This window comes from Leucoraja erinacea, chromosome 29 (assembly GCF_028641065.1).
Source record: "Leucoraja erinacea ecotype New England chromosome 29, Leri_hhj_1, whole genome shotgun sequence".
NCBI lineage: Eukaryota > Metazoa > Chordata > Chondrichthyes > Rajiformes > Rajidae > Leucoraja > Leucoraja erinaceus.
The window spans coordinates 4,575,910-4,594,593 of NC_073405.1; the positions used below are offsets into that span (position 1 = coordinate 4,575,910).

Genomic DNA, 18,684 nt, shown 5'->3' on the forward strand with positions numbered 1-18,684 from the left:
ACACCTGAACCCCACCTCCCTCGTTCTAATTTTCGGTCGTGCCCTAATTAGATTCCACTGTTTGATGTTCTTGGCTGTGTTGGGTATTCCTTGTTTCCAACTCTGCTTCTTTAATTAAAATTCCAGAATTGTTTGGCCTTTTGTTTTGATCTGTGGTTGAAATTAAGATGATTGTTAGATTTCTTGGGTATGAGTTAACAATTTGTAAATGACTTTTTTCTTGTATAATATTAGTTTTTTTTTTTAATAAGTTGTTTTTTTCTGCTCCCTCTAAGAACTTTCAGAAAATCATTAAATGTAAAAAGTCAAAATCAGTATAGGGAAGCATATATTTACATCTGCATTCACTTTGCATGTTTGTATTTAATTACTGGCCTGAATGTATTTTCTCTAATCATTTGTTATATGTCTTGTGACATTAGTTCCAGGAGTGCAGTATGAAGGTGAGTTTTATTTTTTTTACATATACTGAGCAATTCTGTCAGTTTCTAATATTACTGAATATCTTTAAGAAATATTTGACCTTAACTTTTTCCCCCTTGGCTGCATTTGTGCTTTATGATGTAACAACTTTTTTTTCTCTAATAAACTAACAAATTATACAGCATCTAGAAGCTGTGTTAATAAGCCTGTTGAAACTCACTTCTGCAGGAAATAAATGGCCTAGAAAAAGGGTGGACCAGGTTTGAATTTGACAATGATACTGTTTCTGTCTAGCCTATTTTACTTCTGATATTTGTTTGGTGGTTTGTCCTTTTCTTCTTGCATTTTTTCACTATACTTTTTTCCATTGTGAAAGTTAACTTTCTTTTGATATTCTGCAGTTTGGAATATCCTTGCACAGTACTCTCTATTGCCAAGAGCCTTCTGTATAGCTATATTCTTGTTGGGCCTCAAGATACTGAGGTGATGTTTTGTTGTCTTGGTTTTCTGTAGTTGCAATGTCTTGCATCCATCCCAATTTTTTTTTTACTGCATATTTAATTTTAAGTAAGAGTAGCACAGCTGTAGAGCTGTTGCCTTACAGCCTTGCTGAGACCTGGGTTCGATCCTGACTACAGGTGCTGTCTGTATGAAGTTTGTACATTCTCCCTGTGACAGCGTGGGTTTTCTCTGGGGGCTCCAGATTCCTCCCACATTCCAAAGAAGTAGAGGTTTGTAGGTTAATTGGCATCTGTACATTGCCCCTAATGTGTAGAATAGAACTAGTGTACGGTGTGGGCTGAAGGGCCTGTTTCCATGCTGTATCTCTAAATTAATGAATTAAGTCAAACCTTCTATATGTCCATTACTCTATTTTACTTTGTTTTTGTTAGCTTTGAACCTCCCCTGATGTTATTTTCCTCCCATAGATTTTTTGTTTCCAAGGTTTTTGCCATGTCTTTGGATTCCTCAGTTCCTTTAGTTTCACCCGAGTGCAGTTTGCCAATGCAAGTCAATGGGGAAGCACTGAGCTTTCGGAAGAGAACCAACAGTGAGGAGATTGAAGAGCTCCAATGCAATGGTAACCAACGGTAAGCAGAGCTCAGACATTTAACATCCTTTAAAATGGAAGAGTGGGTCACATAAAATACCTTCACTTCCTCCATGCCTGATCCATGCCACCTGCCCCATCTGTGTTATTCTGATCTATCATACAGCGTGGAGACGGGCCCTTCAGCTCAACTTGTCCACGCCGACCAACATGTCCTGTCTACACGAGCCCCACCTAAATGCATTCGACCCAATATTGTGAAACTAAAACTAACCTTTCTATATACCTGTCTAAATGTTTCTTAAATATTGTGACAGCACCTGCCTCAACTACCTCCTCTGGCAGTGCTGAACTCCCCCTCCCATTCCCCATCCGATCGGCACTTCAACTCCCCCTCCCATTCCCCATCCAACCTCTCTGTCCTGGGTCTCCTCCATGGCAGAGCGAGCAACACTGGAAATTGGAGGAACAGCACTTCATATTCCGCTTGGGGAGTCTGCATCCTGCAGACATGAACATTGAATTCTCCCAATTTTGTTAGCCCTTGCTGTCTCCTCCCCTTCCTCAGCCCTCGGGCTGTCTCCTCCCATCCCTCAGCCCTTTCTTCTCCCCGCCACCCCCCATCAGTTTGAAGAAGGGTTTTGGCCCGAAACGTTGCCTATTTCCTTCGCTCCATAGATGCTGCTGCACCCGCTGAGTTTCTCCAGCACTTTTGTGTACCTTCGATTTTCCAGCATCTGCAGTTCCTTCTTAAACACCCTATTGGTGTGTGCGTGGTCACTATTGTCCTGCACAATTATAATGCCCTAACTAGGAATGTTGAGGAAGTAGTGGAGAGAAACAAAAACTCTGTACTATTTGCCACGGGAAGAAACATTTATAGATATCACAAGCAAATGTTTGTCTACTGATGTTAGCAGCCAATTCCAGAGGTCTGCTAATTGTAGAAGAGAATTGATTCTGATTCTGAATAGCAAATTACATTTGGCCTTAAAATTGTATCCCCTGGATCTACCTAATTCATGTAAGTAAGTTTATTGGCCAAGTATTCACATACAAGGAATTTGCCTTGGTGCTCCGCCCACAAGTAACAACATGTTACTTTTTCTTCCATAACCTTGAAGTGCAGAAAAAGAGGATAAAGGTGTATATGGTATTACATTTTGAACAATTGAGAGTTTGGTAATACCAGTTTAATGGAGCATTTCAATGTGCAATGGGCAAATCTTAACATTACTTGGGTTTTATTCACCATTGTGAAAATTTTAAAAATCATCCATGATTTTCTTTTAAAGATTTAGGAAAGAAAATGAGGATCTGGATCATTGAAATCCTACAGGGAAAGATTTTTTTGCTTTTAATTTTTAAATCGGCTCTGATTTCACTTTGAAATCCCCTGTTGCTTTATTTTTGTACAGGAATTCTTATGACCCAAGTGATACCAATGATGATTGCATAGAATCTAATAAATGGATTCCCCCTGACTCTGACAAGATTCAACAAATAATATCACAGGTTGAATTTTACCTGTCTGATGAAAATTTGGCATCCGATTGTTTTCTGCTAAAGCACATGAAGAGGAATAAATTGGGCTACATCAGCATCAAACTTCTCACCTCTTTCAAAAAGGTAAGGTTTTCTCAGTGGCTTAAAGCGTCTTGCAATACATTTTAGGTCTCAATAAAAACATTTAAATGGCTGAGGCCATTGGGATGCAACAAAACCTAAGTATCATACAATAATCTCCCACACAAATGTTTTTTTTTGTCAAATGTTTTGCTTCGCATCAAATGCATGCATGCATCAACAAACATTGATACCTGCGCAATACGATACTTGCTGTGCTGGATACTGTCTTGAATCCATGCTGACTGTCTATGCTAGATTGACATTTGCCAATTTAAATATCAGCCATTCTTTTACCTCAATTCCAGCATTGCAGTATCTTGTCTCCATATTAAATGTCGGCTTGGTTTTGCTGCATGCATGCAGCGACCACTTCATTTTGCGTACAAATGGAACTGAACACTAAACATACATCACCCAGTTCTGACCTTTAATGATGGAAATCAGATTGTTTGGTGGTAACTTGGGCTCGGACACTGCACTGAGAAAGTCTACAGTGATGACTTGTGGTTGGGAATGATAGACTCTGTACTACTGCTCCCAACTCTGTCAATGCAAGTTGTGACTCCAGCCATTGGAGTGGGATTTTTCCTCTGGATGATCATTGACTTTTTACCAGGGCTCTGTTATTTTGCACTCTATTACATGTTGCCTTAATGTCAAGTGCACTTGCACTCAGCTTTTCAAATTTACTCCCATTCATATTTGGACCAAGATTGTAACGAAATCTGAAGAACTTTGAACAGCTTATAACTAAACTAAACTAAAGAGTGGTTCTGATGAAGCCTAAACCAGGAGATGCTGAGCAGGTTTGTGAGAGCCAACTGAAAGTACAATTTATAGTTCTTGCATCACTTTGCAGATTGAACCCAAGGCTAGGATGGGAATTGGCTATGGTGGTTGCAAAGGATTTGGTGGCATCTTGATATTCAAATACTTAACCCTGTCATCATTGAGTATGGTTATGTTCATGGAGCCTCCTGTTTGCTATTTCATTGTTCTCCACTATTCAGAACTGATGTGTCACTTCTTTATTAAGGGCTTTCGTCTATCTAGTTGTGGAACTGTTCAGCTCTATCTCTTGCTGACCTTTGTATGCAACTTTGCCAGGTGGGCACTCATTTCAGATAGCCCAGGTAGACAAAAATGCTGGAGAAACTCAGCGGGTGAGACAGCATCTATGGAGTGAAGGAATAGGTTGACTTTTTGGGTCGAAACGTCACCTATTTCTTCGCTCCATAGATGCTGCCTCACCCGCTGAGTTTCTCCAGCATTTTTGTCTACCTTCGATTATTCCAGCATCTGCAGTTCTTTCTTAAACATTTCAGATAGCCCTGTTGGTACTCTATATCCTTGTCATTGAGACAGGATTGATTGCTGGCTTGATTGTTGTGATAGTGAGGTGTGCCAGGCTATGAGTTAACAGATTGTGGTGAAATTAAATTCTGCTGATGATGAACCATTATAATTCCCAAGTACCTGGTTTTGAAATGGCATGATTCTTTATCCCAATTAGTGCAATAGTGCCACACAACATGAATATACTCATCTGCGCATTTCTTGAATTTGCTGGCATATGATACTTTTGTCTACCTTCGATTTTCCCACGTCGGCAGTTCCTTCTTAAACATTTTGTCTACTCGAAGACAATTACTGCGAAATCTCCTCAAGGTATGCCTACTTTGAAGAAGTTCTCCCCCTCTCTCCGAAGGCAATTTAACAACCTCCTCGCTCACTGCCACCACTCTGTGATTCCCCCTTCCCTCCAATTCTACTCTCTGCCTCTTCCTTTCTTCCCCACCCTCGCATCAGTCTGAAGAAGGGTCTCGACCCGAAACGTGGTCTATTTCCTTCGCTCTGTAGATGCTGCCTCACCCGCTGAGTTTCTCCAGCATTTTTGTCTACCTGTAATAATAGAGATCTTTTTATGCTTCTACTATTTGATTTAAAAAAATAAAAATTTGTAGCTACCTGTAATCTGTCTGCAAGATCTAATCCTTCTACCCATATTCATTGGGACCAATGCTGAGCACAGCTTCTCGCTATCCACCCCCTCCTGGAATATTTTGGAACTGCATTCTCCCCGCTCCGAATTGCTGAATCGTCTATTTCTTTCTCCATCTTTTTTGTTATCCAGGGTTTGCGAAACATTTACATGGTGTAGAATGTGCATTTAACTGTACAGATCTGCCCTCGCACTCACTCGAATAAGAGCTTAACAAGACTGAAGTTGTGGGCCACACACAGTTCAGAGATGCTTTTGGGCTTTGGCAGTGGATAATAAATCCTTGTAATTAAAGGGTGTAAGAATGTATAACAATCTTGATTGTACGTAAAGAATATTTAGCATTGTTTTTGATTTTTTAGATTAGGCACATCTATACATTTTAGTTAATTGTTATTTAAAACTTAGTTTTTACAATTTGTGCAATTTACATCTTACCCTTAGTTGTGAATTTAAAACTTGAATCCATTGCAATCATTTTTGCATCAATTTAAAAAAAAATGACACTTATGAATTGTTTCCCTTGTAGATTAAGATCTTAACAAAGGATTGGAAGGTAACAGCTTATGCTCTTAGTTATTCCAATTTGCTGGAAATAAATCAAGAAGGGACAAAAGTTCGGCGACGAAACCCAGTTCCGGAATCCCTCCTGAAGCTACCATCAAGTAAACGCATATTGGCGTGGAACTTTCGCAAGGATTCTCCAGAGGATGGTGGTGAAAAACATGCTCAAATAAATGACATGGAGATGGCAATGAAAACTTTTTCTATTTATGGCTCTATCAGTTCAATCCGCCTCTTGCAGCCAGGTAAGGAAATTCCTACTGAATTGAAAAAATGTACATTGAAATACCCAGAGGTTGGGACCAAAGTTTGTGTTTTGATTGAATATGAGAATCATGAAGGAGCCAGAAAGGCGTATGAAGAACTTGGCAAAAGGCACAACTATAACTGTGAGAGTATAAAGGTTGTCGTGCTGACAGGGAAAGGTGCCAAAAAAATCAGTGATCTAGACGCAAAAGAATTGGAGGATTTAAAATCAAATTATAAAAAGCCTTCAAGACGACCAACAAAAAGAGAGCAATTTCAATCTGCAATGGAAGAGTCTTTGTACAGTTCTTCAGAATCTGATGGTGCCACACCACCTGTCTTTGTCCAAAGGTATCTGCAGCACCAAATCTGTGATGTCCATGACGGCAATAGTCAAAAGCTGAATCCATGCATGGCCTCAAGGTCTCATTCATGGAGTGACCATTACAGCCCATCTATTCCACATAGGGGGTTAGTTTATCATAATCCATCACCCCTAACAGATTTAGGACAAGGGCTTTGGCCAAATTCATGTACAAATCCAGAGCTAACCAAAAAATTCCATGACTGCTCATTTGATAGTGGGAATTGTTCAGGAAGTCCCTGGGTGCAACGACGCAGGCTAGCTGCTTGTAAATCTGTCTCTTTAGAGGTCAGTCAGGCCACGTGTAGGCAGTCAGGAAGGAAGTCTCATTGTGCTACAGGCCTTCCGCCTGGATTGATCCGTCTTCCCTTTGGCCCAGATGGTACAAAGGGCTTTCATAATAGCATTGGAAGAGGGAGAATAATTCTAAGACACTGATGTGTATTTGAAGTTAACGTACAAGGGTGACTTGAGGCCAAGGCTCAATCGGTAATGGCCACATATGCCATGGTCCATTTACAATGAATGAGGGATTTGCAATGTAGTTTATGCATAAAATATATTTTGCATGTATTGTACTTGACACAGTATGTTAATGTTAAAATAACATATGCAGCAGATTGCCTCTGTTTTGGGGGAGCACCAAGCAATTCCTCAGCAATTAAGGTAACAATGTTGAGTAAACCATCATGATGTATGCTGTACAAAATATGGAATGTCATTGTGTATAATATAATGAAGCACTGTGGATCAATTTTTGTTGGAGGTATGATTAACATGCTATGATGCTGATCTGCATTAATATACCATTTATGAATAAATATTTGCATATTGAAGTGTTATGCTGATTGTAAATTACTAAAATATTATTCAATGTGGCTTATGGAACAGTGGTACATTAGTAACTACAAATGCAGTTTTAATTTGATCCGTTAATTCAGTTTGTTAGTTCCCAGCATTAATACATCAACATAGGATAAAGGCCCTCATCAAACATTAAAGTTATTTTGTTTTTAAATCATGTTTGGTTTAAATTGTGATTTTTAAATCACAAGATAACCTTTTCATACCTACTAATGAACTGGCAGCTTGACTTCTGAACTCCCCCCAACTGCTCTAAAAGTATGTTTAAAATACTAATCACTGGACATTCCAATGAACAAGACCCAAGAGCAAACCCACATCCAACACTCCCTTGGTTAAAAGATCATCTAAAAGGTGATGTAGAGATATTCTTCTACTGCTGTGCTACCCGTTACATGGAATGCAACATTTAATTTAGCTTAAATGCATTAACCAGCTTGCACTCTCACTTCCTGAAATATAATTGTAAAGTCGTGAGCCTTAATGAGCTAATTCCAATAAAAAATATTTTTTTAATTAATTTTTTTAAACCATATCAAAAAGCAGTATTTAACATGACATGTACCAATTGTTATAGGTGACAGCAATTCAAAACAATATTTAAAACATATGTTATCTTCTATGGATTTTAATACTGTACCATGTTAAATTGCTATCCAATCCATCAATTTAATATTCATTATTCTCTGATGTCTGAATATATCCCTGAGCAAATGACATTGCATTGAGTATTGGTTCATAAATTGGAAAGATAAGCAGTATTGCAATTCAACGATTTGTAAAATTATGTGAATTGTGTATAAGAGTATACGGGTAGGAGAAAGGCAGTGAGGGTGTGGTGGAAATGATGCATCTAAAACCTAAAATGGAAATTGTGGATTCCTTTCACAAGTCGCCATTCTCTGTGCAAAAAAACTTGGCTGGAAGAGACTGTGGCAGCTGCCTGAGGAAGGGGTATGTTTTAAGGATGAGCTGTGTAAGATGTTAGCAATCTGGAGAGCGGAGGGGATAGTGGATCTGCTAACGGGTCAGCTGCAGGTTAGTGGGTGTTAGGGCTCATAGGCTGCAGCTCTGCCTTTAATACCATTCGTAGACTACAGCTCTGCTTTTAATACCATTATACTAGCCAAGCTTATCGCCAAGTTCACGGGACTTGGTGTCAGCACTCTTCTCTACAACTGGTCAACAGACTTCGTGATCAACAGACTGCAATCAGTGAGGATAGGGGACAAATCATCCTCCATGATAATCCTCAACGGGGGGGCTCTGCAAGGATGCTTTCTCAGACCCCTTTACTCCTTGTACACCCACGGCTGTGCAGCCATGTACAAACCCAAGACCGCAAGAAAGTGTAGCAAATTGTGGACGCAGCCCAGACCAACACACAAACGAACCTCCCTTCTATTAACTCAATTTATACCTTATGCTGCCTTCCCAAGGCCAGCAGCGTAATCAAGAACGAGTCACATCCTGGCCGCTCACACTTCTCCCCTCTCTTATCAGACAAAAGGTGTAGGTGTGAAAACGCACACTACCAGATTCAGGGACAGTTTCTTCCCAGTTGTTAACAGGCAACTGAATCACACAACCACACTACCACAACCAGAGAGCAGTGCTGAACTACTATCTACCTTTTTGGTGACCGTCAGACTATCCTTGATCGGACTTTGCTAGCTCTACCTTGCACTAAATGTTAGTCCATTATCATGAATCTATACACTAAATGACTTGATTGTAATCATGCATTGTCTCCCTGCTGACTGGTTAGCATGCAACAAAAGCTTTTTATTGTACCTCGGTACACGTGACAATAAACTAAACTAAACAAATTTGGCAGCCTACTGGAGCCAGCTCCTAGGATTGAATCGAGCTGGATGTTGATACCATTCTACAGGTTGAGGGTGTAAAGCAGACCTCTAGTCAATCATGTGCCATCTGCTAACTATTGTTTTTAGCAAATCCACATTAGTGATCCACACCAAATTTAAAAAGTCAACGTTACTCTTTTCTACAACTGGGCCCCACTCTTTATAGAAGATCATGCAAATTTAGTAGCCCCTTTCTATTTTCAGTTCTCCATGATGGGAGGACAAAGTTGTCATTTTAAGAGAAGATGCAATGATTAGACAGCTTTTACCCTTCGACAAAAAACACTTACAAATACCTCCGTTTTACTGTGCACGCACACATACCTCGTTGATGTTTGCACTCAATCGACACCAGAAAATCTGAAGCTAAACTGATTACATTTTAATAAAGCCTCACTTCCAGCTTTTGTGCTGAATTTGTAGATCTTGAAACACTCCAGTATTGGCAGGATGATTAATCCAGGCTCAGGGAATGAGGGAAAATTAAAGATAGACACAAAATGCGAGTGTAACTCAACGGGACAGGCAGCATCTCTGGAGAGAAGGAATGGGTGACGTTTCGGGTCAAGACCCCAAATTAACCAAGTTTCAACTACCTAATCATGCACTGAACACGTGACATCCAGCATTATCAATGTTTATCAAAAAAATTCATTTAAATGACTTTAATAAATACGTGAACTGCAGATATGTTGAGATACAGAACATAAAACTAGTTTTCAACATTCAAGTATCAAGAAAGCAGCATTGTATTGGCATGGTAGCTATAGCTTCTAAGTAAATTCTCTATAGATCAGCATCAAACTCGCATAGGGAGATTTTGACCTTCTGTATGAGCGTGGCTTGCACGAGACTACCTTTTTTTTTCAGTCAACAGTAGTAGAAATTGAGACTATGATTCTTGCCAGCTCACTATCTGCTGGTCTAGCTATAATTATAGCTTGGTTGTGTTTCCTGCAAATCAAAGCTCTATTAAACTTGAATGTATAAAATCATTCTAGTACCATTGGTGAAAATGTTAATTTGAATATTCAGCTTTTGTTACCTTAAGGTGACATTCTCTATTGAAAGCTAGAGGACATAGGCTTAAGGTCGGAGGGGAAAGATTTAGTAGGAACCTGAGGGGCAACTTTTTCCACACACAGGATGTTGGGTGTATGGAACGAGCTGCCAGAGGAGGTAGTTTTGAATAGTTGGAATTTCATTCAACTATATATATATATATATATATATATGGTATCACAATTCTTACAAAAAACGCCACCTATAAAGATGAAAAATACCTTGATGTTCTTGGAGAATCAGCTTTCACCTCCCAACACAAGATCTAGGCCAGTGTTTTCTAGCTGCTGTGATTGGTGAAGCCATTATTTCTTTGTCGATAATTAACAATCAACCTTATAAATTTGTGATAACATTTATTTGCACATATACAATTAAATATTGTATTGGAGTGAATTTTGAAATATAAAGTCAGTTTGATCCCAAGTTCATCAGTCTTCAATCCCTAGACGTTTCTTCATTGTTGCAGACATTGAGACTGCACAGAACTCCTGAACTGCTTCCAGAGCTGCAGAATCTGCAATCCTGCATTTCTTGGAAACAGGGTGTGAGACCATGTCTGCGGGATGTCGTTTTTCCTTTCTGACTGAATCGAGAATTTTTGTGGAGATGTCCGTTACTGGAGATAACTCTCCAGGCTTTGGTAAAACGTTCACGCCTGGGTTGCAGCTGCTGTCTTTTGCAGAGCTGAATAATGGCCCGTGTGGGTTCCAGTCCGATAACTCATCATTGAACAGATCATAAATACTGACGCTGTAAAAGTAATCCATGGTCGTGATGATATCTGCAAGCTCGGGCACTTCATAATCAGGGGACATCAACTCCTTGGGTAGTGCCAGAAGTCCCATGCTGTCTTCCAAACTTCTTTCAAATGTCAGAGACAGACTTGACATTTCATCCCAAGGTATTTCCGTGGCATCTGAGAAATTTTCAACTATGCTATTTTCTTCGGAATTTTCCTGGCTGATCTCAATATCTGTGCTGAATTCAATCAGATCTGCGCTATTGGAAAGTTTTCCTGACATTGCAACAGGTGAATCGTTCAATGATGCACTGTGAAATGGGATGCAATCAAACATCTTCATGGCATCCTCTAATGAAACTTCATCAGGCAACACATCTGGACTGGTACTTGGACTTGTGGAGCCTTTACCTTTTCTTTCATTGGAAATGAGTTCATTTAATTCTTCTTCACTCACTGCATCCAGTGCAGCAAGCATTTGTTCTTCATCATCCTTTAACTGGGTTTTATCACAGGTTGAAGAATCTATATATTTTGTTTTTTCCTGTTCCTCGTCAGTGCTAGGGCTGAGGTTTGAGGTCGTTTGATCGGAAAGACCTTCATTAACTGCTGTATCTATGGGCAATGGGGTTGCCTTGCTCCCTGCATCTTCGGACTTCAAAGCTTTCGGAGGCTGATCATTTGGGTTTTGACTTGGGTGATGCTGTTGCAATTGAATCTGATGATTTGGCAATTCAGTCTGAAACCTTGCAGGAACATTAGATGCGTGCGTTTTACTATTGATGGGAAATAACGGACCAGAGTATGAAACTTGGTTTCGTCCTGAAAGTAAAATTGGAGTTTGTTGATAGTAGACGGAGGGTGGTTGGTAAATGCTACTGTTGTGATCAGGTGGCGAACAGTAAAGTGGGGAAAGGTATTGAAGTTCATGGTGCGTTGGAATTGTTGCAGTATTTAAAATGAAGTTTTGACCGTAAAATGGTGAAGCAAGTCTAGGCGGCAATTCGCAGTGAGTTCCATTACTTCCAATGTTGTGTATTCTGGGGTCATACAAACAACCACAAGGTGCTACATGGAAACCTGTAAAAGTGAAGAACAAAACTTGTAAATTTACTTCCACTAGAACAATTTTCTCAATACTATTGGCTCCGAAATATATGTAAATATATATCTTGCATATGTATTCCTAAATGTGTACATTTTCTGGTACTTGTCTATACTTTACACACAGCTGCTGCATACTTACCGTTTATTATTTTGAATGTTCAGTACCATAATGTCAGTTATTTCACATTGCCCATATCGGGCATGACAAAGCGGCTCATAGTTTGTGTAGTCGGGCTTTGTTTCCTGCAGTTGAAGGACAATGAATGAGCTTGGTCAAGAATCTCTCTGGACGGGGAATGAAGAAACCCAGAGGCTGCTTTGTGCAGTCGAGCTAGAAGTTTACATGTTGATGTGGTGTTAATCCAGAAGGTCTTTGGAATATTTGGATCCCAGCAAAACACCCAGCACATTCACTTACAAAATATCACCACCATAAGACTTTTCCTTGAACATTACTGAGCAGTCTGTTCGGTTCTTTTAAGGCTCTCCTGCTCAACCAATCTCATTTCAGAATTGCTATTGGAATGGGCACAGTGCCCACTTTGGTCTTTGGTAGCAACATCTTATGTTGTTGTGCTATAAAATATGTAGCACCCTATTTCAGAGGTGGGACTTGGTCAGACTGAGCATGGTAGTTAAATGTGTTGGTCGCTTGGTTTTCAGGATACAAATTCTACCACATTTTGTGATTCTGCTTTGTACAACTCCACAAGATCAAGAATCTAAATTACAGAACACCATGGACATTGTTTTTCAATTAGGCTAGCAAGCAGGAGCTCATCCTTTAGATAAATCAGAAAATAGTTGCTGATATAAATTTATTCCATCTGGGTTGCTTATTTTATTGTAATTGAACCTTTTTGCACACCCAGATGAGTGGTTTATTCAGCATATTAGAGGGGGATTTGGATGGGGGTGTTCCTGGGTTATTTGACTTGGTACTACTAACACAGTGCATTCATTTATGTTTACGTACCATTGCAAATTTACCAGTTCATCACTTTTAAACAATCTTAATTTTTTTCAAATTTCTCTATTGAAAATATGTCTTGTAAGACCTTTTGTATGGCATTTCATACATTATGTTGATAGAATGGAGCGGCTGGGCTTGTGTACTCTGGAATTTAGAAGGATGAGAGGGGATCTTATTGAAACGTATAAGATTATTAAGGGATTGGACACGCTAGAGGCAGGTAAACATGTTCTCAATGTTGGGGGAGTCCAGAACCAGGGGCCACAGTTTAAGAATAAGGGGTAGGCCATTTAGAACAGAGATGAGGAAAAACTTTTTCATCCAGAGAGTTATGAATCTGTGGAATTCTCTGCCTCGGAAGGCAGTGGAAGCCAATTCTCTGGATGCTTTCAAGAGAGAGTTAGAGTTCTTAAAGATAGCGGAGTCAAGGTGTATGATGAGAAGGCTTGTGGATGATCAGCCATGATCACATTGAAAGGCGGTGCTGGCTCAAAGGGCCAAATAGCCTACTCCTCCACCTGTTGTCTACTGTCTAATAGTTGGAGCTTGCTGGTGAATTTAAAAGCTGATGAATATTGAGGATCTGCTGATCTCCTCCTGAGTTTTGAAGAAAGATCATGATCAAAGGTGGCACAAGGTTCAGAGCCAGGTGACCTGGTTACACCTGCCCCAAAATCTTATGCTTGTATGATTTTCTTTTTTCTATTAGTTATTCAGTTACATTGCCTTGGCTGATTGCATGGCCGACCATAGTTTAAAAGTTATACATTTTCAAACTATCAAAGTACCTTCGAACGATCTTTAATTAGACTTTACTGGACTTTATCTGGCAGTAAACGTTATACCATTTATCCTGTTTCGGTACACTGTGGATGGCTTGACCCGGTCTGACACCTAGTGCAGCACTAGGGGAGTGCTCCTGTGTTGGAGAGGATGTTCACAGCATTGCTGCACTGTCAATGTGCTGTGTCATGAACAAAATCCTTAACCAAGACTCTCTGTTCTCTTGGGTAGATGGGTGGGGGCATGTGTGAGGTGGGTGGGTGGGGGCGTGAGTGACGTGCATGTGAGGTGTGCATGCGGGTGTGGGTGAGAGGGTGCACGTGTGAGTTCTGAGGACATTGCAGTGCGGTTCAGTGTGATTTGGATTGGTCAGGCGAGGGGCAGATGCATTGACAAATACAGGCAAGCAGATTATTATCTGAAGAGCAATGTATTTGGAAAGGTGGGCCTTTGCACACCAGTTGTTGTAAGTGAGCAGATGCAGCAGATGGTTTGACACTAAGTTCAGGGATGTCTTACTGCAAACCTGCAAACTTGGTGAGACCACGCCTTGAGCACCGAGCGGCGTCTGTCCTCTATCTTGGGAAGGATAGAGGGAATATAGCAAAGGTTTGCCAGACTATTTCTTGGGATGGGGGGACTAATTTATGAAGAGAGATTTAGATGATTGGGCTTTCAGAGGCATGGAATTGGACAGCATAGGAACAGGCCCTTTGGCCCACTGCATCTATATGACCATCATCACTAATCCCACTTGGCTGCATTAATTCCATTTCCCTCAGTGCCGTGCTGATTCAAGTACCTGGCCAGATGCCTTGTAAATGTTGTTGCTGTTTTTTTCCTCAACCACCACCTCTGGCCACTCATTCCAGAGACCAACCACTCTTTGCATTAAATATTTACCCCTCTGATCATCCTCCCCCTCGCCTTCAATGTTTACCCTTGATTTTTAGACACCCCTTTGTACTTCCTGGAGTTGGGAAGCACGTGAGAAGTACCTTGGTGAAACAAGATCCTGATGGGACTAAATAGATGAGATGCTCCTTATATTGGGGAAATCCAAAAATGGGGCTCATAGCGTAAGGATATGGAGCTTTCGGAGAAATCACCCAAGGAGTGATATTCTCTACAATGGAGACAGTCAAGGCCTAATCATTACAGTCTGAAGAAGGGTCTCGACCCAAAACGTCACCCTTTCCTTTTCTCCAGAGATGCTGCCTGTCCCACTCAGTTACTCCAGCTTTCTGTGTCTATCTTTGGTTTAAACCAGCAACTGTGCAGTTCCTTCCTACACTATTCATGAATCAACAGGCTCAAGGGATCAAGTAGATTTCTCCCACCCCATCCTGTTTCTTTCTTTGGCCTTTTTGAGCAGTATTTATTCCTCCAGCGTTTCATAAAGAAGAGACCTGGACGACATTCTGCCCTTTGTTGAAGTTTGTGCTCAAATTAACGACGGCATTATTCTTGTCAGTACACCTGGCTGGAATGTGCTCTATCGACAGTCCAACTGTTTGAAACATACAAGGGCGGGGTGGTGATTGATAAGCCCTCCGCTATCTATATAAGTGAAAATCTTTTCCACTTTAGTTATAAATACCAGCAGTGGTTACATTTGGGGCATGCTTTGTGGATGTTTGTACCGTACCCTAAAACTGCCGCTCGGGAAAGCGGACCACCGGCAGATTGGGGAGGGGGAGGGGGAGGGAGGGAGGTTGGGGTGGAAAGAAAGTGAAAGTTGTTGAGTTTTTAAAAGAGCAAAATTCGAAAAGGGCGAGTTGGGGGGAACTAGAGGATAAAGTGTCAATGTTAAAGGGGTTGACTTGTGGAAATGTAGGAGTGTAATCCAAAGAAATCCGACCTTGGTGTTCCTGTAGAACGTATCTCCTTGTTGCCGAGGTCGAGGAGAACTGGGCTGCCGGTTGTCCCGGGCCAGTGAGCCCAGACCTTTGTGACAAGCCCTCCTTCTGAAATCTTGTCGAACGCTGCATTTTGAGCCCACTTTTTTTTTAAATTCAGCGAGAAAGACACTTAACGTGTTAATTACTTAAGATAACACCAATGTTTATGTTAATGTCTCCAGGGAGATAATGTTCCAAAATATAACGAAATATTCGGAAAATGAACAATTAAAAATTCTAAGGAAGAACCGACGCATTCTCAGCACTAATTGAAAATTCCCTCCGTCAACAATTAACTGAAGAAGGGTCTCGACCCGAAACGTCACCCATTCCTTCTCTCCATAGACGCTGCCTCACCCGCTGAGTTTCTCCAGCATTTTTGTCCACCTTCGATTTTTCCAGCATCTGCAGTTCTTTCTTAAACAATTAACCGAACTTCCTCGCTGTGTTTGTTGTGCATGTATCACGGTCTAAGCGCTGCTAGATATAGAGAAAATAAAACGGCACACATAGATTAAATGTATTTTACTCCGAAAAAAACTATTTTTGTACGATTTGGTTCTGAGAAGCGTTCTATCCATTGGTCCACGATCCTGATGGAAGTAGATCTTTTTAATTTTGTCAAATTTTCAATCGGTCAAGAAAGATGTTTTGTGTAAGAAGGAACTGCAGATGCTGGTTTACATCGAAGCTTGAGTAGCTCATTGGGACAGGCAAAGCATCTCTGGAGAAGAGGAGTAGGTGACGTTTCGGGTCGAGACCCTTCATCAGACTTGAGGAGGAGGAGACTAGAGGTAAGAAAGATGTTTTGTTGCGTTGGTGAATGTGCAAAGGGGATTTACCAGCATGACTGGTCATGTTGTGGCCATGATGTAGCACAGGAGTGTAAGATGAGACTTTGAGGTGCTTATTGGTGGGGGGATTAAGGTGGTGGAAGACCCTATTTTACTTATCAGAGGGGACAAAAGCAACATGAATAAATCTTAAGTGATTGAAAAATAATTAAAGGGAAGAGTAAAATTAATGGTCTGGTTCTTGTCTCGCGGGGTGGTTGAAGTAGAAACCCTTGTCATGCTTAAAGAGTATTTGGATATCTCTTTAAGAGTCATGGTCTGCAAAGCTGTGAAATTTGTTCTGGAAGATGGGTAGCTCCTCGTTCGACTGGAACCATGTGCTCTTCTGTGCCATAATTTTTAATGTTTCTGAGATCTTTTACTGCCGATGCTGGATGTAAGCATTTGTTAGCAGATTTTCCAACGTTGGCCTCACTGTCAAGGTTTCTGGTGTGGAGCCTCTTGATGATGCCAATCTGGGTAGCGATTGTGCGGTGAGCAGGCTGATGTCAGTAGGCACTGCCAGAATAGCCTTGTGAAGATGTTGGGCTATACCAATGATGTCTTTCTAGTATAAAACGCTTCCATTTTTTGAGAAGTCATTGTGGAACATCTTAATTGTGGATGACATCCCAAAAGGATCTTTGAAAGAAGATGGGCAGCTTTCAGACTAGTGGTTAAGAGGGAACTGCAGATACTGGAAAATCGAAGGTAGACAAAAATGCTGGAGAAACTCAGCGGGTGAGGCAGCGTCTATGGAGCGAAGGAAATGGCAACGTTTCAGGTCGAACCCCTTCTGCAGACTGGACTAGTTCTTCAAACGATTGGTGTTACTGTGGTTATTGTTCACATCTGCACCCTTTATTTCCTGCCAGGGTAAATAACAAGAATTCTCTGAATGTCTCTTTAAACATCAACCACTTTGATTTTAATCTTTGGTTTCACCAGATCCTCATTGTATCCTCATAGTTGGTGTTCCTGAAATGAAGAAGCTCTGCCCTAAATTACTCTCTGTTAATTTAAACCTTATGATCCAATCGTCACAACTCCCTGGTTGTTCTGTCATTTGCACATGTTCCACATCCCATTGTTATCTCCATACCAGACCCTTCATTGTTGAGAAAAGCTATGCTGATCAGGGAAATTCTCCTTAACACATTTCAAAATTCCAACCTTTCTTTATCATTTAAGTTATTAACTCGCATATTATCGGTGTAATAGAAATCCCAATAATAGTGTTTTAAAGTTCCTTTTGCATCTCCATAATTTCCTTTCAGAGTTGTGGCTCTATCTTCTCATCACTATTTGTAGGCAGATAGTATATCCTCAATAGTGTGATGTATCCTGCTCATTACGTTGGTTCTCAAGAACATAATTTCCCTGAAGCACACAAATCTCCATCAGAACTGTTCTGCCTCCTTATTCCCTCGTCTATTTTACCTGAATATTCAAAAATATTAATTACTCGGCTCTCTCTACCTTTTGAGTCATGTTTAATGGATTAATAAAAGTAATGGTCAACATTCCCTCATATTGGAGATCCCCTCACTCTGCTGGTTATGTGTTGGTCTCTCTTCCATAGTGGTTGATGTTGTATTGTGTCCGGTACTCTGTAAGAAGTGGTTGTTGATAGACACCTGGTGTTGGCAGCTCCTTAAAATATCGTTGTATGTTCAACATGATCAAATGTGCCCAAATAAAAGCTGCCATTTCCATTGTGCCTGTGTCTTGAAGTAACTTTATAAATTTGCACTATGGTAATTTGTTTGTTTCAGTGTTCACTAGTGATACTTTACTGATCAAATCATCTGAGATATTGCTGCTGTACAGTATAAAACACTTCATATTTAGTCAAATGAAAGAAATTAATACCCTGCTGCCCAATATACTAAATCCATCACTAAAATAACCTCAAAAGGACCCATAGTGCTGGAATAACTCAGCGGGTCGGGCAGCATCTCTGGAGAAGATGGATAAGTGACGTTTTGTGGTCGAGAACCTTCTCCAGTCTGAAGAAAGGTCTCGACCCAAAACTTCACCTATCCATATTCTGCAGAAACGCTGTCTGACCTGCTGACAGCTGCTACAGTCAGGCAAACGCCTCCGTTGCCATGGTGTGAGAACGGAGAGGATGAGAAGGAGAAGAGGCCATTAAGACTGTAAAATCCTATCTCACCAGAGACTAACTTTACTGTAGCATGTCACTGTTTTTAAAAATTGCTGTTTTCTTCCGTTTTATTTCCTCCCATAAATATGCAATATGTGAATATGT

At 40.6% G+C, this 18,684-nt stretch overlaps 2 protein-coding genes across 2 annotated transcripts; one reads left to right on the forward strand and one right to left on the reverse strand.

Annotated features, from left to right (window-relative positions):
• The first annotated feature begins 437 nt into the window (after positions 1-437).
• larp6b (La ribonucleoprotein 6, translational regulator b) lies at positions 438-6,786 on the forward strand. The gene is made up of 4 exons (XM_055658233.1): positions 438-443; positions 1,369-1,514; positions 2,893-3,103; positions 5,635-6,786. The coding sequence occupies exons 1-4, from the start codon at positions 438-440 to the stop codon at positions 6,715-6,717; spliced, it is 1,446 nt and encodes a 481-aa protein (XP_055514208.1). The 3' UTR covers positions 6,718-6,786.
• A 3,645-nt stretch (positions 6,787-10,431) lies between these two features.
• LOC129710942 (uncharacterized) lies at positions 10,432-15,680 on the reverse strand. The gene is made up of 2 exons (XM_055658248.1): positions 15,540-15,680; positions 10,432-11,895 (listed from the first exon to the last, which is right to left on the reverse strand). The coding sequence occupies exons 1-2, from the start codon at positions 15,667-15,669 to the stop codon at positions 10,505-10,507; spliced, it is 1,521 nt and encodes a 506-aa protein (XP_055514223.1). The 5' UTR covers positions 15,670-15,680; the 3' UTR covers positions 10,432-10,504.
• Positions 15,681-18,684: the final 3,004 nt, after the last annotated feature.

Excerpts from the sequence above, each read along its gene's own strand:
- LOC129710942 (XM_055658248.1), bottom strand. The coding sequence starts at position 15,669 with ATGCAGCGTTCGACAAGATTTCAGAAGGAGGGCTTGTCACAAAGGTCT. Across the intron at positions 11,896-15,539 it reads CGTTCTACAGGAACACCAAG|GTTTCCATGTAGCACCTTGT; the intron begins GTCGGATTTCTT and ends TCACTTTTACAG.
- larp6b (XM_055658233.1), top strand. Across the intron at positions 1,515-2,892 it reads CAATGCAATGGTAACCAACG|GAATTCTTATGACCCAAGTG; the intron begins GTAAGCAGAGCT and ends ATTTTTGTACAG. Across the intron at positions 3,104-5,634 it reads TTCTCACCTCTTTCAAAAAG|ATTAAGATCTTAACAAAGGA; the intron begins GTAAGGTTTTCT and ends TTTCCCTTGTAG.